Source organism: Corythoichthys intestinalis, unplaced genomic scaffold (genome assembly GCF_030265065.1).
Source record: "Corythoichthys intestinalis isolate RoL2023-P3 unplaced genomic scaffold, ASM3026506v1 HiC_scaffold_23, whole genome shotgun sequence".
NCBI lineage: Eukaryota > Metazoa > Chordata > Actinopteri > Syngnathiformes > Syngnathidae > Corythoichthys > Corythoichthys intestinalis.
The window spans coordinates 1,981,262-2,004,164 of NW_026651592.1; the positions used below are offsets into that span (position 1 = coordinate 1,981,262).

The 22,903-nt window shown below is 41.2% G+C and overlaps 2 protein-coding genes across 6 annotated transcripts in view; one reads left to right on the forward strand and one right to left on the reverse strand.

Annotated features, from left to right (window-relative positions):
- The window catches only part of LOC130911131 (contactin-5-like), a 405,498-nt gene that overhangs the window by 249,730 nt on the left and 132,865 nt on the right, over positions 1-22,903 (reverse strand). For all 4 annotated transcript variants that reach the window (XM_057828867.1, XM_057828868.1, XM_057828870.1 and 1 more), the window contains 3 exons: positions 21,631-21,846; positions 5,033-5,156; positions 289-464 (listed from right to left, as the gene is read on the reverse strand). In XM_057828867.1, coding sequence (XP_057684850.1) covers positions 289-464; positions 5,033-5,156; positions 21,631-21,846 — 516 coding nt within the window. The remainder of the gene's footprint in view (positions 1-288; positions 465-5,032; positions 5,157-21,630; positions 21,847-22,903) is intronic.
- LOC130911133 (ADP-ribosylation factor-like protein 8A) lies at positions 2,517-3,696 on the forward strand. Of its 2 annotated transcripts, none has more exons than XR_009061976.1 (2): positions 2,517-3,016; positions 3,263-3,696. XR_009061976.1 is itself a non-coding variant. In XM_057828871.1 (2 exons), exons 1-2 carry the CDS (start codon positions 2,725-2,727, stop codon positions 3,473-3,475), a joined length of 336 nt encoding a protein of 111 aa, XP_057684854.1. In that variant the 5' UTR covers positions 2,517-2,724; the 3' UTR covers positions 3,476-3,696. The 2 variants fall into 2 exon arrangements, 1 of the variants encoding a protein (XP_057684854.1); XM_057828871.1 differs by having other exon boundaries at positions 2,517-2,847.

Sequence of the window (22,903 nt, forward strand, 5' to 3'; positions counted from 1 at the left end):
GTTCTTTCTTCTCACTTTGCTGGGCCGAGGCAGTGATATTGTTCTGGAGGCTGCCAAATTACTAGTGGGGGCTTGGAGGGGTGCTTGTTTTGCTGTCATTTACCACCGCGATATGGAAAAACAGGAAATATCCGCATTTCAACTTCATCCAATGAAGCCACTGGGAGCACAACATATATACTGTATAGTCTTTGTAGCTAATGAGCCAACATCTCCCCTCCCTCACCCAGATGCCTTGAAATGACTCTTCATGCCAGCAAATGAGATAAACAATCCAAATGTACTCACATGCAAACTGCAAATGAGCGTCCCGGCTCAGAACTGTGCCAAAAATGTTCTCGGCGCGACACTGGTACGTCCCCGAATCGGTGATCTCACTGGCATTGGTGATAATCAAGTTGCCCTCCACCAGCCTGAGGCGGAGGTCCGACCTCGTGTCCGCCTGCGTGCCGTTGATGTACCAGCTATGAGGAAAGCACAAAGGAAGAAGCTTGGATCAATCACTTAAAGTTGTGTTTCTCAGCCTTTTTTTTTTTTTTCATTAGAAAAAATCCCAAGGCACGCCACCATCAAAAAATTTGAAAATAAATTTCTGCAAGCCTATATTAACTCACAACCCCCTTCGCTCCCGGCCGTTTTACTGGATTTTCACTGATTTTGCAAGGCCCACAGAAAATTCTGTTCTATTGCTATATAAACATGGAACCCACCAAAAGAAAGATTAGACTCTTCTTTCAGCAGGAAAAAAGGTTAGTTCATATCTTTTTCCATTCTTTAGAAATCAGCATTAGAAAATAGCTTGGTTTGAGCAATTTTCCAAATTCTGATGTGTGACGGCCCTGGCCGTTTAATTATTATTTTTTTGAGAATTTCAGTCAGCTGATCGTCGCCTCCGCCAGCTGGCTGCTTCCCCTCCCACTGTGACGCAAGATGACCGGCGCCGGACGGGCGGACGAAGTACTTTCCAAAAAATAAAAAAAGTGTTTGAAGCCAAACACCGTGGGAAAAATATTTCTAGATAAAAAGGAATAACACATTCTTCCTATAGCACTTGTTGTATTTTGACGAGCCTACAACCTCGAAGACCCACGAACTGCAAAGGTGTGGATTCGTGACCCATTTGTGAATAAACAGAGAGATCGCAAATGACGGCGACCTTATTAAACGTACATTTGAGACAACAACTCTACCGAGGTTCTGGATTAAAGTCATTCTGGAATATCCTGACATCGCGACAAGAGCGTTGAAAACCTTGCTACAATTTCTAACATCGTATCTTTGTGAAGCGGGCTTCTTAATTAATGTTTAACGACAAGGCGAAGTCGTTAGTGGTGAGCGCGGTGTGCAGTTGTTGTGTGAAGCTTACATGGCAGGATGAATCTGAGGAGAACTTTTCTACAAGTCCTTCCATGATCAAATGTAAGTTAAGATTCCTTTCTTTCAAGAAAGTTTGTAGTGTTTACTTTGGAATCGCTGCATTTGTGCATTTTGCAGCTATGTTTAACGTTACGCGCATGCGCAGAACCGCATCGTTGCAATTTTTGATGGATTTGTCAGAACACCGGTCCGTGAAAAAAAAGACCCAAATAACACCGGTCTGTAGTGCAAAAAAGGTTGGGGACCCCTGCTTTAAGGCATGACAAATCCAAACAAACCTACAGCATTCATATGTGTTTACATTTAATTCAACCCGAAAAGGAAAGGGCAGACGGGAGAAGCCGAAGCAAATAAGCTAAGTGATTGGGAGGGGTAGAGTGTACACAAATCAGCTCTGTGATCTAGAACCCAGTAATCGTGTGAATCCTTTATGTGTGTAAGCCCGTTGGCAACAGACCCTACGCCGCCCCACCGCCGCCAGTACCGGCACCAGGACCCCCCCTACCCGAGCGTGCCCAATCACCTCCAGCCGCACGCGAGCCCCGCCAAACACACGAAAGCTACGCAGACGAGAGGAGACACCGAGCAGGCGCCAACCCAGGGCCACGACCCCCACCCAGCCAGCCCGGAGACGGAGGGTGGGTGGGGGGTCGCTGCGCGTCCCTCCTCCCGCAGCCCAGCAAAGGAGCCACCCCCCCCCCCCCCCCCTCCTGGGGCCCAGGGTGGTCCCATCCGCGCTCCCATCAACCGGCCCTCAGGGATAGGAAGAGGGGATGCACACCAACCCCATGCCCGCCCCCACTCCCGTCCGCCCACCCGGCCCATGAGCCACAGGTGCAGCCTCCTAACCGGCACAGCACGCTGCGGGACCCCCAGTAGCCCACCAAGCCGTGTTGCTGTGTTTAACCTGCTGTGAGATGGAGCTCCTTGACTGGACACTTAGCCTACAATGATCAACCTATCCAATGAACCTACTCAAATTGACAATATTGCGTAATGCCATGGAAATCAATGACTTTTGGAAAGATATGAGTAAAAAATGGACTACAGACCTGTTAAGTTTCACGATTTGGTCGGGAGACTCCCGATTTTGACCCCAATGCTCACGCCTCACGATTACAAAGCCAAATCTCCCGATTTTCCAAAAATGTCAATTTTTTTTTTTTTTTTACGTTTTTGTTTGTCACCGTTTTGTAACGATACCATTCGGCCCGATTCGGAAAGTGACCAACAACGAATAGCCTGGCCGTCTCCGACTTCCCTGCCCTCACTCCCCTTCAGAGCTGGAAAAGCCCAATCAATCATCTGACAGGGAGGGAAGAGGCGAAGCACCACCGACTTCCCAAGATGCTGGCACTAAAAAACCGGCTTTTAGACTGGTTCAAGTCTTTATTTTGGAAGGAAGAGATGGAGCTGACCCTGGTCGGCCTCCAGTATTCGGGAAAAACGACGTTCGTCAACGTAATTGCCGTAAGTCTTACCTGCCAGCGATAGCTAACTAGCCTAATGCTAATAGCATTGGAGCTAATGATGGGAGAACGATGAGGAAGAAGTCGCTGCTTTACTCTGTGTTTTCGTGGATCAAACGTCATGGAATATTAAACCACTGCGGTCCTACCCCCACAATATATGAATTTAAGTGAGAAAGCATATCGTTACTTACTTGAAGTTTAATCATTTAGATTCGCTATTATGCTAAAGCTAAAGTGTATACTATACACTTTATTATATTATATCATTATTACTGTGCTGAAACAAAAAATATAAAGTTTCAATTCTAGGTTACAATTCAATTAAAAAACTGCCATGACAAAGATACTTTTAAAAACAAATATGATTAATTTTCTAAATGATGTAATTAATGTTTTTAATCTTGCTGATTTAGTCTGACGAAACCCTAATTGGAGTGATGGTTGATGAGATGAAGAGGCTGCTGAGGAAGCTGATGTCCAAATTTGTGCAAATGGATGTGATCAGGAAAGCTGAGGATATCCTAGATGTTGATTACAGGAACAAGGAGAACTGGCATGACACAGGCAACATAGCAGTATCACATGATGCCAGACAATACATGGAGCAAGTTGAAGACTATCTCTGATGCCACCAAAAAGAGGTTCTTTGACAGTGTAGTTAATTTTTACACAAGTGTTGTGACCAAAATGAACTTGAAAAAAAATGGTTGCATTTTGTCTTAGCGATTGTCGCGCGCGCGCGTGTCATTGGGGTTGGCAAACAGAAATCTCCCTAATTGCAATTTCTACAACTTAACAGGTATGGGACTATGCAACACTAACATGCTAGACTGTGCGTCCCGGGCTGTTGGGGGACGGGTATCGATAAGCATATGCTTTTTTTCCCATCTTCCTTTGTCTGTCATCGTCTTTTCGGGCAAATTACTCCATATTCTGTGTCAATGTTTTTCTTTCTTGGCCAAACTATCCCACACTCGGTAACTGTCAATGATACTGATAATGATGACAATGACAATGACAATAAATTCATTCATCCCAAGCCCAGGGCAGAGCAGGGTCCCCTGCCAGAGCAGGCGACATCCAGCCGATACACCGCGCCGGCGACCCGCAGCGGAGCACAGGGCGGATACCCAGGCAGAGAAGAAAGGAGAAGGCGGAGGGGACGGGACGGGTGTGAGGCTGTGGCCTTGTGTTGCCGCCCGCGTGGCGTCTCTGCTTGTCTGCGTGGCTGCTGCATGCCCGGCGGGGCCCGCGTGTGGCTGGATGTTACTGGGCGCGCTCGGGCGGGGGGTCCTGCCGCCGGGATTGGTGACGGGGCGGTGTAGGATCGGTCGCCAACGGGCTTACACTCACTATGGATTCACACGATTACTGGGTTCTAAATCACAGAGATGATTTGTGTACACACCCTTTCTATCACTTAGCTTATAGACTCCCCCACCTTCTTCCCCCTCTTTCCCTGGTCGACAGGCCCCCCACATGGTGTTAACCGGAAATACATTTAGCTGACGATAGCACCAACATATTAGTAGTTAGGCGTTCAATGTATTTCTTGTTGTTGTTTGTGTTTTTTCTCTTTCTTCTCTTGTGTTTCTTTTTTTCTGTTCCCATAGGGAGTATGTCAGACTCAATGTGAAACATTAAAACTGTTCAGACTATCCGGGCACTTAGACTCCCATTCTCCGTGTCAAACAGTTGAACAGGACAGGTTTAAAAAAAAAAAAAAAAAAAAAAAAAGAAAGGGGAAGGCGGAAGCAGGAAAATGCGGAGGAGCAGCCGCGGGGCGACGCGAAATCGGAGACCCCCCACTCCCGCGGCCCGCAGCCCAGGCAGAGGAGAGGCCGTGCCCCGGGAGCCACGCCATAAAGAAAAAGCGTGGGACCCACCTACCACTCTATTACTGTTGCTGCCAGGTTCCCGGCTGGCAGCCACTACCCAGCACCGTGATGGGAATGTGTGGGAAGGGTAGTGCAATGTATGCATTAAAATAGGAGAGCTCGGCTTGGGGCAGTGGGACCGCTGCATGGAATTTCTACCCAGCCGCCCGTCCCACCGCCCTTTGCCGGAGCTCTCCCGTGGAGTATGATGTGTGTGGTGCGTTAAAAAAGGTGCAGAGGCTTTTGTGTTTCTTTCAGAAGCATCCGTTTTACCTGGAATGAAGCAACACCATTAGGTGCAATTACCTGTACGTGGGGGGTGGTTTCGCTCGTGCCTCGCAGTGCATCATCACATTGTTGTCGCCGCCGGTCAAAGGGAAAATCACATCGTCAGGCTCCAAGATGAAAAAAGGCCCAAACTCTTCGCTCTCTATTTATAAGAGGGAACGAGAGGGAGGGGAAAAAAAGGGAAAATGATCACTATTATCACTACAGGAGGTCCACAACCTTATAGCATTTTGTTTACTTGAAATTGTAAACAAAAGCGTCTCTTAAATGAGGAACACAAACACGAATCTTTTGAAGAAATTACAATGGAAAGCTGATTCCAAAGCCCTGAGAAGCATTTTGCTGTGGTAGAAAGAAAAACCCTGCATAGTAGATAAATGTACTTAGTAGAGATGTCCCGATCGATCGGGCCGATCACGTAATTTTCTAAGTATCGGGATCGGCAAAAAAATATCGGCCATGCCTTTTTTTAATATATACAATTTTTTTAATTAAATCCTTTTCTAATTGTATTTAACGTTACAGACATAATATGTTACACTCATCCGGAGTCTTTAGTTTAGGCTTAAGGTAGGGTTATCAAATTTGTCCCAATAGACCCTACTCACATGACGTCACAACCACGCCTCCGCGCCATATTGTCCGTCTACTCGTTGTGTTGATGCATTACCGCTACGTAAATTCCTCCTATTACGGCGCGTTTTTCTGCTCGTTAACATTGATAATCAAAATGGTGAAGGAGTGTGTGGCGGTTGGTTGCAATAACAGAGAAGATAAACGGAGAGACTTGAAGTTCTACCGTATTCCGAGAGACCCGGAGAGGAGAGCAAGATGGACTGCTGCAATTCGACGAGAAAACTGGGCTCCAAATGATTACCATGGATTATGTAGTAGTCATTTTATATCTGGTGAGATGCATTTAATATATATTTAGAGGGTTTTGGGCTGACAACCACAATTAAGATCATTGCGAGGCTAATCGCCGACAACATACAGTTTCAAATTCAAGATGCTTATTTATTCCACCATCATTACATTTTGAATAATATTTAGCTGGTACCAAGTGAAAGAAGCTGGCCTCGTCTACGGATCATCAGTTAAACAGGTGTGTCCAAACCTTTTGCAAAGGGGGCCAGATTTGGTGTGGTAAAAATGCGGGGGGCTACCTCGGCTGATTTACAGAGAACAAGGTATTTAAACAAATTTTAGCAAGCCCTTCTGTGTCACATTTGCTTTATTATTTTTTTTTAATTCATAATTTCAACAGTCTCGTCTTTGTGGCGTTCTCTTTCGACACTCGGGCTCTTGCAAAATACTGCTGCTGTGAAATTAAACTAGCTTCAAGTTGCTATAATTTCTCGTTGCGTATCTTCCCTGTAATGTCGTACATGTCAGCGTGTCTTGTTCGGTAATATCATTATCGCGTCACATCGAACTCTTTGAAAACAGCAACTGTCTCTTTGCAAATGAGGCAGACATAGTTGTTGCGTGATTTTATTGAAGAAATAATCCAATATCCACCTATCCTTGAAGCGTCGGCCATCGCAGTCAACTTTTTTTTTTTTTTTGTTTTTTTTTTTGATTGTTGCCATTTTAGAAATCACACAGGGTAATGTTGCTGAGAGTGCTGCTCTTAAAGTTTCTCAAACTTTCGTGAGAATAGGCTGATTTTATGTGGACAAGATAGTTGTAGATATCAGGGTAGCAGATGTCAGGCAGAGAGGGCGAAGACAGCCGGTCGAAAAATATCGATTTAGGCATCAAATATGGATCTGGCGAATGGATAGACTGAAGCTTTTCCACATAACGCCTTTTATGCAACGCATCCAATGAGTTTACAGCGTCTGAAAGCACCGGGGCTTCCATGAATTGCGCTATAAACTGAACGACTAATTGAAACCATTGAGAATAGGGCTAAACAGAGACGGACAGTATGGCGGCCGGATACAGCGACACGTCATTCTGTGACGTTGGTGAGTAGGGTCTATAACGGCGGTAATTAATTTTTTAAAAAAATGTATCACGTTAAAATATTAAACGCAATTAATGCATGCGCTGCACGACACTCACGCGTTGTCGCACTCAATCTGTAATGGCGCCATTTCACCTATATACAGTATGTATGTATGAGCTATATAAAAAGCAGCTTAAATGAGTAGAGTGAATTTTGGCAGCCTTTGAAACCTTTTTATAATTGGCTAAAGCCTTACAATCCCTCTCCCTACATTAAGAAATATCATCAGAGCAATGTGGGGAAGCAAGGTAGCAAATGATTTTTTTATTTCCCAATGCAGAGAAGATATATCAATTGGTAGCACTACACACAGTCATGGTTCCACTTCCCATCATGCATTGGGGCATGGCTACAGTATAATTTACTGAAAGCTCAACAAATACACTAGATGGCAATATTTAGTCACGATATACAAAGTCACAAGTCTTTCTATCAGTGGATTCCTCTCACGGGAAGAATGTTAATAATGTAAATGCCATCTTGAGGATTTATTTTCATAATAAACAAATACAGTACTTATGTACTGTATGTTGAATGTATATATTCATCCGAGTTTTATTCATTCTTTTCTTAATGCACTGCCAAAATGTATATGATCGGGAAAAATTATCGGGAATGATTGGAATTGAATTGGGAGCAAAAAAAAGCAATTGGCTCGGGAAATATCGGGATCGGCAGATACTCAAACTAAAACGATTGGGATCGGATCGGGAGCAAAAAAACATGATCGGAACAATCCTAGTATTTAGAATATAATTTTATGAATTTTGCATAAGATTGTATTACTAATTAGAGGTGGGAATCTTGGGGCACCTAACGATTCGATTACGATTCAGAGGCTACCATTCGGGCTACGATTCGATTATAAATTGATAATTGTTGCAACCCCACGCTTTTAATGTTTCGTACATTAGTTCCAAAATCCAAAAATCCTCTCAGGCTAAACCAAACTACCGTAATTTTCGGACTATAAGCCGCTACTTTTTTCCCTCATTTTGAATCCTGCGGCTTAAAGTCCAGTGCGGTTTATTTGTTGATTTATTTGGGTTAATAGGTAACACTTTGACAGCCGCGTCATAAGACTGTCATGATTATGAAATGACACCATCATAGGCATTACTGAATGCTTATGTCATTAAGTGTCATCTGGAAAATTATGTCACTAACTCCATTTATGGCCAGCTAGGATCTTTTACATCCATTCAAAAGCGAGATAATTTGCCGGGTAACACTAAGGGACATCTGTTATAAGCATTCATTAATGCTCATGACAATGTCATGTCATCATTGTGATGGTGTTTTGACAGTCTTATGGCACCACTGTCAAATAAAATGCTACTAAATACCATAACTAGCAATTAATGAAACAACTGGAACAATAATTAGCACAGAACATGAATTTTGATTGTTATTTACATCTGTAGCGCTGCAATGCATGCTAGGAGGCATGTTGGATGACAACAGTGACCGCAGGTGGCAGCAGAGGTTGCCTGTCTCCCCCAAGGGAGCAGTGATGGCCAAATGAAGCTTCCTGAAGCAATGAAGCTTTGTAGCCAATTGATTCAAAGCTTCATGGCGGTTCATTTAGTCTTATGACATGGTTGTATGATGCTGCTGTCAAATAAAGTGTTACCGGTTATATCGTTTGGTGTAAATATCCCATAATACAGTGAGGACAGATGCGGCTTATAGTCCAATGCGGCTTATCTATGAACAAATGCCGTTTTCGATCCAAATTTGCCGGGTGGCGGCTTATAGTCAGGTGCGCCTTATAGTGTGAAAATTACGGTACTATTTCAATATCAAGTTGAAAACAGTAAATAAAATACTCAAGTCCCAATTCTGCATCAGCAGCTTTAAACTACATTCAATTATTTTAATGTTATGAATAGGGCTGTCAAAATTAACGCGTTAACGCGCGGTAATTAATTTTTTAAATTAATCACGTTAAAATATTTGACGCAATTAACGCACATGTCCCGCTCAGACAGTATTCTGCCTTTTGGTAAGTTTTACAGCAAGGCTTTTTCTGCTGTCTAACAGCGAACTCTTGTCGTCGCTTTGCGACATGGTTTATTCTTTTCTTGCCTGTTCAATATGGCTGCACAACGTCTCTGTTGTGCTTATATGATCCTTGGACAAGATTTGTCCGTAAGTATGGTTGTTGTAAAGAATGTACATATTATGTTAATTAGCGAAATGTTATATTTTTTGTATGAGACGCTTTTTGTTTATGTTTACCTGTATAGCGTGCTAAGCTAACGTTGTTGCTAATGCAATGCTTGTGTAATTTTTTTGTTGTTGTAGATTTAGGACGGTCTAAAGAGGACAATGGTTTGAGGCCATTTTATTAATAAATCAGATGAAAAAGGAAGAAGTCTGATTATTAAGGCGTCGTTCACTAGCTGTCTAGCTTTGGAAAAAGTAGACGCTTCGGAGTGAGGGCAGAATAGACAGATTTAAATGACAGTAGAGTGAAATGCCCACTACAGTCCTTATGTACCGTATGGTGAATGTATATATCCATCTTGTGTCTTATCTTTCCATTCCAACAATTTATTTTACAGAATATATAATTTACAGAAAAATATGGCATATTTTATAGATGGTTTGAATTGCGATTAATTGCGATTAATTACGATTAATTAATTTTTAAGCTGTAATTAACTCGATTAAAAATTTTAATCGTTTGACAGCCCTATACAGAATATAATTACAGTACATCCGAAACTAATGATTCTCACAATATATTTGAGAGAAAAAGCATTTTATTTTGGCTAATTCAAATCTTAATATCTGAACATTTAAATAAGTAAACTAAAGTGCAATTACATTCGTAAATGAATGGCTTCTGGTTTTTGAAATTTAAATAAACCAATCTATTATGATAAAGCATCAAAATTGCAATAACTGCATTAACCATCAAAGTGAAGTCAAACTGTAACTGTAGTCTTGAAACAAATCTGAATAAGGAAAAACATTCCAATAAAATAATGCAAACTGGTTAAACTTGAGAGTAGCTGAGATCTGTCATGACAGAACATCGCTGCAATGATATCTGGCGCCATCTAGCGTCCTGAATGGGTATAATGTCTAGACCGCGGATATAAGACGACCCCCTCTTTTTCAGTCTTATTTCAATGCAAAAAACACCGTCATATATTCGGGCCAATACGGTATTTGCACACACAACAACGGGGAAGGCTTTCGGCTGCTCCCGGTTGAATGAGGTGGCTCCCAGTAATCTGATGAGTCCAGATCAAGATCGGTCTCACTTTTTTCATCATCTTCATCATCTTCATCGTTGGTTTCAACCTCGGGCTCAGGAGTAACGCAACGTGAGCGCCACAGAATGTGCTTGGAACCTGACGCTGTTGTGGCCGTCACCGTCTCTCTCATCAAGATAGATTTTTTTTTTTTTTTATCCTTCTTGACTATGGTTTCGTTTTCTTTTCAAAACACTCCTCCAGTGTCGTTTGCCTTTTTTTTCCAATCGTTCTCCACATTTTTCTCTTCAAAAGATCCCTCCAACTTCCATTTCCTGACTATTTTTCTTCACTTCCTTTCTTGGCCCAAGATGAGTTCTTACAAAATGCGTTACTGCCCTCCAGTGGCCAGTTTTATTGCTTTAAAATGAGTTTTGAGCATTGTGCATTGCAGGTTAGGTGCAACAGAACCTAGAGATGTCTCTTGTCAAAAAAAAAAAAAAAAAGTAAATAAATAAAAAACGTAAAAGACGTATTAATACGTTTTTGGGACACTGAAACAATTAAAAATAGAACATATTTATAAGTTTTTGAGAGCAAATGAGTTAAATAATTGGGATTTGGATGTTTGTGAATTGGTCTCGAATCTTCCACGGCCGAATCGCGAATAATCGAAGAATCGGAAATTTTGCACGCCTTTATTACTTAGCATTATTTAGACATAGGGTTTGCCAAAATGTCTTAGATTTTTTCTTGCATACACAAACTTTTATCATTATTAACACATTTTCTGCAGGTCTGCCAGTGGTTATTTGGGGTCGCTTTGCTATTTCAAGACCTCGACGACTTGCTGTGATTAACTCATCGGCTGCCATCGAGGAATCGTTTAATTTTGCCAGCTCTAAGGATCACGTTTTGCCCGGACTACTTTTAATGTGGGACAACAGGCTGACGTCATGTGCGTAGAGGAAGAAGCAATTTAAAAAAAAAAACAAAACAAAAAAAAAAAAACCCTTACTGCAGCCGACAGCCGCTACAAACTACGCCGACGTTGCTAAAAACTACACCCGCATGATGCTAGTGTGGTAGCAGGTAGTGTCTGATGTGTCTCATAGATATCGCATGCATTTAGGACTAGATCCGGAATGACAGACTCGGCCGCGTCTGGGCAGCGTTAGTAAACAGCTGCCATCTTTAAGCAGTAGACTTCTCAGCGCTCATAGATATAACGTTACTGTCACTCACTCACGTAAAGTTAGCCCTTCGGAGGGCTAGGTTTCTAATGATTATGACCACTGTCGATGTGTGGCTAACGCGTCTTACATACAGGCTTTATTTAATCTGTAAAAACACAGCGCTGTAGAGTGAAGAGGGTGTAATATTAAAACATAATAAAGCTAACTGTCAGTTTTAGCTCAGTAGTCATTGCTGAATAAAACACCAAGTAGCACTGGTCCCTAATGTGCTCCAATACAGCAGGTATCATACATTTACTATTTAACACTGCAAAAACTCAAAATCCTATCAGTACTTAGTTTAGACTAACTTAAAACTTAACTCGAACTTAAAAATAGCTTGACACAAATGGAAATTCAATTGAAAAACGTGGGGAAAACACGTGGCTTTCAAGTGATGTGTGTTATCAAGCGTAATTACATTTTTTTAGGTAAGAAATATGTTTTTTTTTTTTTTTTTATATGGCGGAAAACACTCAGGTGACTTGAAGTTCCGCTCTGAGACCCCCAATTTAGCCAACTTTCAAAATTGTCCGATATGCATGTACATCATTGGAAAGCTTAAAATCTCAATTTTCTGGGGGAAGAAAAATTTTGAGCAGGAGGGCATTTAAAAAAAAAAAGGAAAAAAAAAAGAAAAACAGCAAAACCCTATCTGGAGGTGAGAGCACACGAGAACAGAATTACAGACGCCATGACTTTAACGAGATAGTATAGCGTACTTACTTTGTTTCGATCCAAAAACTCCATGTCGCATGTATCACTGAGTGTCAAGACTAGGGCTGCAGCTATCGGATATTTTAGTAATCGAGTAATCGACTGAAAATTCTATCGATTAATCGAGTAATCGGATAAAACAAATATATTTTTAGGTGAAGAGCAATTATAGATATACATGAGAAAACAAGACATTTTATCATTTTCAGTCAATCAATGTCTTTATTTTTTATGTATATTGTTGAAAACAGCCAACAACTGCATCTCAGATGTAACTAGAATTAAAAAAAAAAAAAAAGACTAATTCACTATATATATATACTATATATATATATATATACACACACCTAAAAATGCCTTTACGCTTGATAACACACATCACTTAAAAGTAAGGATTTTTTCGCACGTTTTTCAATTGAATTTCTATTTGTATTTGTATTCTAGTAAAGTTTTAAGTTAGTCTAAACTGTAAGTCCTGATAGGATTTTGAATTTTTGCAGTGTTCAAAATAAATGTATGATACAGGCTGTATTGGAGCACATTAGGGACCAGTGTTACTTGGTGTTTTATCCAGCAATGACTACTGAGCTAAAACTGATAGTTAGCATTATTGAGTTTTTATTTGACACCCTCATCACTCCACAACGCTATGTTATGTTAAAGCCTGTATGTAAGACACGTTAGCCACGCATCGAAAGTGGTCTTAATTAATAGAAACCTAGCCCTCCGCAGGGCTAACATTACGTGAGCTAGTAGTGACAGTAATGTTAATCTTATGTATTAGCGCTCAGCGCTCTTTATTAGCGCTTAGCGCTCTACTGCTTTAAGATGGCGGCTGTTTGCTAACGCTGCCCAGACGCGACCTAGTCTGTCATTTCGCATCTAGTTCAACATACATGTGATCTCTATGAGACTCATCAGATGCTAGCTGCAACTAACGTAGCATGTGCAGCTAGTATTTAGCAACGTCGGCGTCGTTTGTAGCGGCTGTCTGCTGCAGTAAGTTTTTTTTTTTTTTTTGCTTCTTCCTCTACGCACGTGACATCAGCGCGTTGTCCCGCATTAAAAGTAGTCCGAGCAAAACGTGATGAGAACTGTCAAAATAAACGATTACTCGAGGTGAATAAAATTACTCGGATCAGTTTTTAAACTCGAGTTACTCGAGTTGCTCGAGTATTCGTTTCTGCTCTAGTCAAGACACAGCTGTGAATGGCCACAGCTGGATTTTTTGGGGATTTTATGGGTGAAACATGGTCATATAACAAGGGTCGCAATGCAGAAATTGCAGACATTAAGGAGTGGTCGAGATTTTCTTTTTCATATATTTACCATGTTAAATGTTTTTTTTTTTTTTTCCCAACTTTTTTTGGATCAATTATTTATCATCTAACATATCGGAGAAAATGTGAGAGAAACAAAAAAAAATACAATTAAGCAATAGTTATGAGGTCGATATCCATGACTTTTTTACAGACGCCATTTTTTCCATTGTGACATAATTTGTTTAAAAGTTTAAACTATGTTAGTGAATAATTTTTTAAAGTGTTTTTTTTTTTTTTTTTTTTTTTTTTAATAAACCAAAATATGAGACATCAATGAATTATTCTAAGCTAAAAACGACAGACATTTTGAATAATAAATATAATTAATTACCTTCGTTTAATGGCTGGGTTGAAACAAAAGCGGTTGCACGACGTCTGTAAATGGGGGTTTTCAGGGTAAAACGGACAAATTAAAAATAGTTCGGAGCCTTCATGTGCCATTAATCTGCTCTGGCAGCATATAGACATATTGTTGTATCAAACCCAACAATTGTTTTATCTTAAAATACAGCAGTTTCTTTTAAAGAGGGGTGCAAGAGCAGAAATTGCTTTTTCAGTCTTGTCTGTTTTCCGCCATATATAAGATCTAGAAGTTTTTTGAGTGAAAGCAGTGAATTTTTTTTTTCTAGTCACATCTGAGATTCAATTGTTGGCTGTTTTCAACAATGTACATCGAAAATAAAGACATTGATTGACTGAAAATGGTTCAATATTGGATTAAATGTCTTTTTTCTCATGTACATTTATAATTGCTCTGTACCTAAAACAAAAAAAAAGTTTTATCCGATTACTCGATTAATCAATCGAATTTTCAGTCGATTACTCGATTACTAAAATATTCGATAGCTGCAGCCCTAGTCTAATCCATTTGAACTGAGAGTGCTAGCAGCGGTGATTCACTGCCAGCATCTCTTAGTTAAAATGGATTGGTCGTTTATTACCAGGGGTGCTCATAAGTGGTCCGCATGCGCGCATGCGTACTGGACGTAGGCAAACGTGCTGGCCCTCAACGGCTTCCATATGCTTTTGCGTACCGATGGCTGACCACTGTATTTGCGGGGGACACGAGAAAATCACTTCTCAAAATGTCAAAGAGGCAGGCCCCACTGAGTAATTATTTCCGTGTTCCCCCACCCCCGTCAAAAGACAGACAGACGACAGAGACGTCACCGGAGCGACCAAAAAAAAAGGACTTTTGCTGAAAAGTGGCTGCAGGCGGTACCATGGCTAGAAGCAAATGATGCTTGCACGGAAATGTGGTACGTGAGAATCCCAATGTCGCTGATAAGAGCAGCGCATTTTATGTAGGGTCAAAGAATTTCAGCCATCCAAACTTTGAAAAGCACGGAATGAACAGAGAGCATGTTGCAATTAAGCAAACTATCGATGTCAGACAGGACCCCGCTCGCCCTGTGGACAAGTGGCGGAATAAAGTTAATCAAGAACAGCGCCATGCACTGACAAACGTGTTTTTGCTCGCATTTCACAAAGCTAAACATGCATGTTCAATGAGCTCTTATGAGGAGGACATCCCACTTTTACAAAGGCTTGGAGTTAATGTGGGAGGCAAAAAAAATGTACGCACCCCTGTTTATTTCTTTACATTTAGCTTCGAAGTAATGGCAATTTTGTTGTGCCAGTTGATAATCAAGCATTAATTGTTAATATAATTAATTAAAGGTAATTGGCTCTAAGTAAAGCTTGTCATAATTTTATCGCATCAGGCGGGTCGGCTCTCAAGCTCAATGAGGACCAAGTCACATCTCCGGGTCCTCCTCTGAGAACCTGGGCAAAAAAATATGTGCACCCCTGTTTATTACTCTCAATAACTAAAGGATAAAAGATTTTATTAAACACACCTTCCACAATTCAAGCACCTCCACTTCCCCATTTAAACAAAATAGGTTTTTTTTCCGATTATGAGCACAAATCAAATTCCGCATTAAAATGTACAGTATATAAGCGTATATATTGTAAGAACATCCGGTGACAAAGAGAAGAAGTGTGTTTGCTTTAAAAAAAAAACGTGACACATTTTGTTTATTTTCCCTCTCTCCACTGATCTGTTTGTGGAATCAACAGAAAACAGACAAGGTTTTTTATTTGTCCGCCTGGAAAACGGGCGCCGGAGTGCTCGTCCTGCAAATAGTCAGTGGCACGGTGACAGGTATTTACTGATGACAACAAAGCCTTGAAGCAAGCGCAGGGAATACAACATTCCCATTATCCTTAATCTCTGCCCTTTTTGCTTCACAGATTTTTATCTAAAATTAAAACTCAGACACTTTGTGCGGGATCTTCGGTTGCACAATGCAGCTGGTTCTGTAACAAAAGCTACATATGCCTAAAATTCTTTGAAAGTTGCTGGTTTTAGTAATAGTGGGTGGTTATTTGTTGCGTTGTAGTCGTGGTAGGGGAAGAGGTAATACTAGTACACTTTTGCTGTATCATAAGACTTCACTATCAGTTGACAAGACAGCTCCAACAAACACTTCCCGTTGGGGGCCGATGCAGGCAGAGCTGAGTTGGCTTTCACTGTGATAAACTCAAGCACACGCTGCGTTCAAACGCCAGATTTAGGTGGAAACAACAGTTATTTTACTGCATACAAGCAGGCAGGATTGTCTCAAGACTTATTTGGTCGAGGTTTCAAGGTAGTTATTATATACAGTGTATCACAAAAGTGAGTACACCCTTCGCATTTCTGCAGATATTTAAGTATATTTTTTCATGGGACAACACTGACAAAATGACACTTTGACACAATGAAAAGTAGTCTGTGTGCAGCTTATACAGTGGGGCAAATAAGTATTTAGTCAACCACTAATTGTTCTCCCACAAGTTCTCCCACTTGAAAATATTAGAGAGGCCTGTAATTGTCAACATGGGTAAACCTCAACCATGAGATACAGAATGTGAAAAAACCCCAGAAAATCACATTGTTTAATTTTTAAAGATTTTATTTGCAAATTATGGTGGAAAATAAGTAATTTCTCTATACCAAAAGTTCATTTCCATACTTTGTTATGTACGCTTTGTTGGCAATAACAGAGGCCAAATGTTTTCCAAAAAGCTTTTCACACTCTGTTGCTGGTATTTTGGCCCATTCCTTCATGCAGATCTCCTCTAGAGCAGTGATGTTTTGGGGCTGTCGTTGGGCAACACGGACTTTCAACTCCCTCCACGGATTTTCGATGGAGTTGAGATGTGGAGACTTTTCCTGGTACACCAGACTCACCGCTGTTCGAGCTATTGAGTCTGGCCACCATTCAGCGGATACAATTTCCAGGGCGGAGCAAGCCACAGCAAACAGACAGCGGAGTGGACCAATCAGCGACGGGTAGACGTGACGTTAGTAAAATGACGAGGGCAGGACGAGGGACTTGCGCGCGGCAGTAAACATATGAAGAGAGCGGAGTTTATTCAGCATGGCTAGCGCGAGACAGACTGTTGTCAATGACTCGTGTCGATGTGTTTTTGGTAATTTAAAACTGATTTTACCGTGGATAGGAACATATTCTCGGCTCTCCCGTTCACCATCTGTGTTGTTGTGGAGACGACTTTCGACGCGCAAGAGTGACGCTGCTCGTTAAGAACACGTCACGCAAATAAACGAATCTGATTTGTCGATTGATTTTGTACCTGCTCGAGAGGCCGTTAATGGGCTGGTTCCCAAACTTTTCTCTCAGTGTTAGAAAAATACAGGGAGAACAGCCTGGCCATGCCAGGCAAGTGGAGACTGGCTAGGCCACTCTAGGACCTTGAAATGCTTCCTACGAAGCCACTCCTTTGTTGCCCTGGCTGTGTGTTTGGGATCATTGTCATGCTGAAAGACCCAGCCACGTCTCATCTTCAATGCCCTTGCTGATGGAAGGAGATTTTCACTCAAAATCTCTCGATACATGGCCCCGTTCATTCTTTCCTTTACACAGATCAGTCGTCCTGGTCCCTTTGCAGAAAAACAGCCCCAAAGCATGATGTTTCCACCCCCATGCTTCACAGTGGGTATGGTGTTCTTCGGATGCAGTTCAGTATTCTTTCTCCTCCAAACACGAGAACCTGTGTTTCTACCAAAAAGTTGTATTTTGGTTTCATCTGACCATAACATTCTCCCAGTCTTCTTCTGGATCATCCAAATGCTGTCTAGCGAACCGCAGACGGGCCTGGACATGTACTGGCTTGAGCAGGGGGACACGTCTGGCATTGCAGGATTTTGAGTCCCTGGCGGCGCATTGTGTTACTGATAGTAGCCTTTGTTACTGTGGTCCCAGCTCTCTGTAGGTCATTCATTAGGTCCCCGCGTGTGGTTCTGGGATTTTTGCTCACCGTTCTTGTTATCATTTTGACGCCACGGGATGAGATCTTGCACGGAGCCCCAGATCGAGGGAGATTATCAGTGGTCTTGTATGTCTTCCATTTTCTAATAATTGCTCCCACAGTTGATTTCTTTACACCAAGCGTTTTACCTTTTTCAGATTCGGTCTTCCCAGCCTGGTGCATGTCTACAATTTTGTCTCTGGTGTCCTTCGACAGCTCTTTGGTCTTGGCCATAGTGAAGTTTGGAGTGTTACTGAATGAGTTGTGGACAGGTGTCTTTCATACCGATAATGAGTTATAACAGGTGCCATTAATACAAGTAACGAGTGGAGTCTCGTTAGACCTTGTTAGAAGAAGTTAGACCTCTTTGACAGCCAGAAATCTTGCTTGTTTGTAGGTGACCAAATACTTATTTTCCACTCTAATTTGGAAATAAATTCTTTAAAAATCAAACAATGTGATTTTCAGTTTTTTTTTCCACATTCTGTCTCTCATTGTTGAGGTTTACCCATGTTGACAATTACAGGACTCGCTATTCTTTTCAAGTAGGAGAACTTGCACAATTGGTGGTTGACTAAATACGTATTTATCCCACTGTATTCAATTCATGATCGTCTTTTGAAGGGGTTTGCGCAAAACTCAAAGTGGTAAAGGCACATAAAGCACCAATACTGTATTGTACCTCCCGAGTGGGTAATTGCGCTCACTTACGAGCTATTTAACTCCTTTCAAAAGTGAGTGTCACTGCCATCTGTCACTCACGTAGCAGGAAATCACCAGCCGCCGTTAAAAAGTACATGATAGCGTGTCAAAAAGACATGACTGTAGGGGGGGAGCACATTGAAAGGACGTTATCAGCTACTTCCGTCTGCTTTTATGCCAACGCTTCCCATTTCCGTTAATTGAGCACTCCAGACGCAAAGAGTATGATGCCATTAATTCCGCATTAACGGATCGATGTAGCTCTAAATGAATTACTATGGCAGAAGTGGAGATTTATGACAGAGTGTATTGTCGGACCAATCCTGACAAAGATATCCGTCATCTTGGCGGTTTTCGTGCTGACAGGCGACAGCTTTGAGAAGACTGCAGCCCGGGAGCGTCAGTGATGGATGAACGGGATTCGCGTCTGGGTCCTTCGGTAGTTTGGCGGCAAGCCCGTCGAGTTGGAGCTATGACTGTGCCAAACCCGAATGCTCAATGCTTAGATGCTTATTACTTGCTTAGAACTTTCTGTTCTCCTGGATTTCCACTTTAAATACAGTACAACTACAGTAAAACTCATTGAAGAAAAAAACATTTTTTTGGTAGTCTTTCTACAACGACCTAAGACACCACAAGGTGGCATACATTGCCTTGCAAAAGTATTCGGCCCCCTTGAATCTTGCAACCTTTCGCCACATTTCAGGCTTCAAACATAAAGATATGAAATTTAATTTTTTTGTCAAGAATCAACAACAAGTGGGACACAATCGTGAAGTGGAACAACATTTATTGAATAATTTAAACTTTTTTAACAAATAAAAAACTGAAAAGTGGGGCGTGCAATATTATTCGGCCCCTTTACTTTCAGTGCAGCAAACTCACTCCAGAAGTTCAGTGAGGATCTCTGAATGATCAAATGTTGTCCTAAATGACCGATGATGATAAATAGAATCCACCTGTGTGTAATCAAGTCTCCGTATAAATGCACCTGCTCTGTGATAGTCTCAGGGTTCTGTTTAAAGTGCAGAGAGCATTATGAAAAGCAAGGAACACACCAGGCAGGTCCGAGATACTGTTGTGGAGAAGTTTACAGCCGAATTTGGATACAAAAAGGTTTCCCAAGCTTTCAACATCTCAAGGAGCACTGTGCAAGCCATCATATTGAAATGGAAGGAGCATCAGACCACTGCAAATCTACCAAGACCGGCCGTCCTTCCAAACTTTCTTCTCAAACAAGGAAAAAACTGATCAGAGATGCAGCCAAGAGGCCCATGATCACTCTGGATGAACTGCTGAGATCTACAGCTGAGGTGGGAGAGTATGTCCATAGGACAACAATCAGTCGTACACTGCACAAATCTGGCCTTTATGGAAGAGTGGGAAGAAGAAAGCCATTTCTCAAAGATATCCATAAAAAGTCTCGTTTAAAGTTTGCCACAAGCCACCTGGGAGACACACCAAACATGTGGAAGAAGGTGCTCTGGTCAGATGAAACCAAAATTGAACTTTTTGGCCACAATGCAAAACGATATGTTTGGCGTAAAAGCAACACAGCTCATCACCCTGAACACACCATCCCCACTGTCAAACATGGTGGTGGCAGCATCATGGTTTGGGCCTGCTTTTCTTCAGCAGGGACAGGGAAGATGGTTAAAATTGACGGGAAGATGGATGCAGCCAAATACAGGAACATTCTGGAAGAAAACCTGTTGGTATCTGCACAAGACCTGAGACTGGGACGGAGATTTATCTTCCAACAGGACAATGATCCAAAACATAAAGCCAAATCTACAATGGAATGGTTCAAAAATAAATGTATCCAGGTGTTAGAATGGCCAAGTCAAAGTCCAGACCTGAATCCAATCGAGAATCTGTGGAAAGAGCTGAAGACTGCTGTTCACAAACACTCTCCATCTAACCTCACTGAGCTCGAGCTGTTTTGCAAGGAAGAATGGGCATGAATGTCAGTCTCTCGATGTGCAAAACTGATAGAAACATACCCCAAGCAACTTGCAGCTGTAATTGGAGCAAAAGGTGGCGCTACAAAGTATTAACGCAAGGGGGCCGAATAATATTGCACGCCCCACTTTTCAGTTTTTTATTTGTTAAAAAAGTTTCAATTATCCAATAAATTTTGTTCCACTTCACGATTGTGTCCCACTTGTTGTTGATTCTTGACAAAAAATTAAAATTTTATATCTTTGTTTGAAGCCTGAAATGTGGCGAAAGGTTGCAAGGTTCAAGGGGGCGGAATACTTTTGCAAGGCACTGTATATGTATTAGGGCTGTCAAAATTATCACATTAACGGGCGTTAATTATTTTTTTAATTAATCACGTTAAAATATTTGACGCAATTAATGCACATGCCCCGCTCAAACAGATTAAAATGACAGCTGTGTAATGTCCGCTTGTTACTTGTTTTTTTTTTTATGTTTGGCGCCCTCTGCTGGTGCTTGGGTCCAAATGAATTCATGGCTTTACTTTAAGCACAATGAGTGAGCATTTTGTAATTATTGACATCAACAATGGCGAGCTACTAGTTTATTTTTTTATTGAAAATTTTACAAATTTTAATAAAACGAAAACATTAAGAGGGGTTTTAATATAAAATTTCTATAACTTGTACTAACATTTATCTTTTAAGTACTACAAGTCTTTCTATTCATGGATCGCTTTAAGAGAATGTTAATAATGTTAATGCCATCTTGTTGCTTTATTGTTATAATAAACAAATACAGTACTTATGTAACGTACGTTGAATGTATATATCCATCTTATGTCTTATCTTTCCATTCCAACAATATTCTCCGGAAAAATATGGCATATTTTATAGATGGTTTGAATCACGATTAATTGCGATTAATTACGATTAATTAATGTTTAAGCTGTAATTAACTCGATTAAAGATTTTAATCGTTTGACAGCCCTAAAATATATATATATATATATATATATATATATATATATATATATATATATATATATATATATGTTTTTTTCAGTGGATTTTGTTTCCTCATTTCCTAAAAAAAAAAAAGAAAAATTTGACACATCCCCAAATTATTGAAGGCCTAAAATATTACATGCATTTCATCCTACCTTCGCTTCCATAGTCCTCCTCAGAGCTGAGTAGCCCGAGCCCCAGATGCGGGTGACTGGCGAAGACAGGCCAGTCGAGCGGCTCTGCCAGCCCGCCACCACGTTGCTGCTGTCGGGGTCGTCCGCGGAGGTTGAACGCTGATGACGAGCTGCCTGTTTTCATCCGTAGCACGGCGGCATATGACATGGGACGCGCCGCTACCGCCACAGTAATGTCTATGACAAGGAAAATGAAATGAATGAACATTTTTTACACCTTGCTTTGACTTCAATGAAATTCACATACGTATGGCAGTATGCCAACATGTTTTTGTCACTATAAAAATAACCCCATAACTAACAAATCCCGCGATGTCGGAAACCTGTGTTTAAAGTGGCTCGAGGAAAATATAAAACGGCTGAAAAGTCACAGATGGTGCTGATGAGCGGCAGAACATTGAACGCTTGGAGACAAATGCAAACGGCTCAGAGTCAGGGTGCAGTGGGAGTTGTGTAAGGAGGTTGAGCGGGACACGATTAGAAGGCAACACAAACCGAGAAGTAATCTGGGGACCCTCGGGGAGGCCTCAGCTAAGAACAAAACAGAGCATGTGATTACTGCCTTACATGTATTATACAGAACAAACTACACATGCGTAAATGAGTCTTGTTCGTCAACATTGATGGGAGAAATGTCCAATCCATTTTGACTGGGAGGGCTCGGCAGCAAATTATTGTTTTGCCCCTCCCAGTAAAAATGAATTGGACGTCTCGACCAGTCTATGGCAGCAAATGAGTTAAAGGGAACCTTGGACTTAAAAACCTGTAGGCTCTAATAGGCCACAATTGTTCTCTTTTACTAAAATACGTTATGAGAAACACATAATATTGCCATTGATTTAAAAACTCTATAAAATTTAGTACAAGTTTTGACCTACGGAGGGCGCCATGTTTTAAATCCATCGCACACTGGGGCGATGATGAGAATAGCAGTGCTAACTACAAAGCAAAGCAGTTATGATTTTGGCATGATTTCTAAAGAATATTTTAAGAATTACATGTCTTTCTATCCGTGGTACCCTTTAAAAAAAAAACAACAAAAAAAAGATCGGGATTTCAACAAAAACAATTCAGAATTTATGCTTGGCTAAGTACAGTAGGGCAAATAAGTATTTAGTCAACCACCAGTTGTTCTCCTACTTGAAAAGATTAGAGAGGCCTGTAATTGTCAACATGGGTAAACCCCAACCACGAGAAACAGAATGTGGAAAAAAAAACAGAAAATCACATTGCT

Excerpts from the sequence above, each read along its gene's own strand:
- LOC130911133 (XM_057828871.1), top strand. The coding sequence starts at position 2,725 with ATGCTGGCACTAAAAAACCGGCTTTTAGACTGGTTCAAGTCTTTATTT. Across the intron at positions 2,848-3,262 it reads CGTTCGTCAACGTAATTGCC|TCTGACGAAACCCTAATTGG; the intron begins GTAAGTCTTACC and ends TTGCTGATTTAG.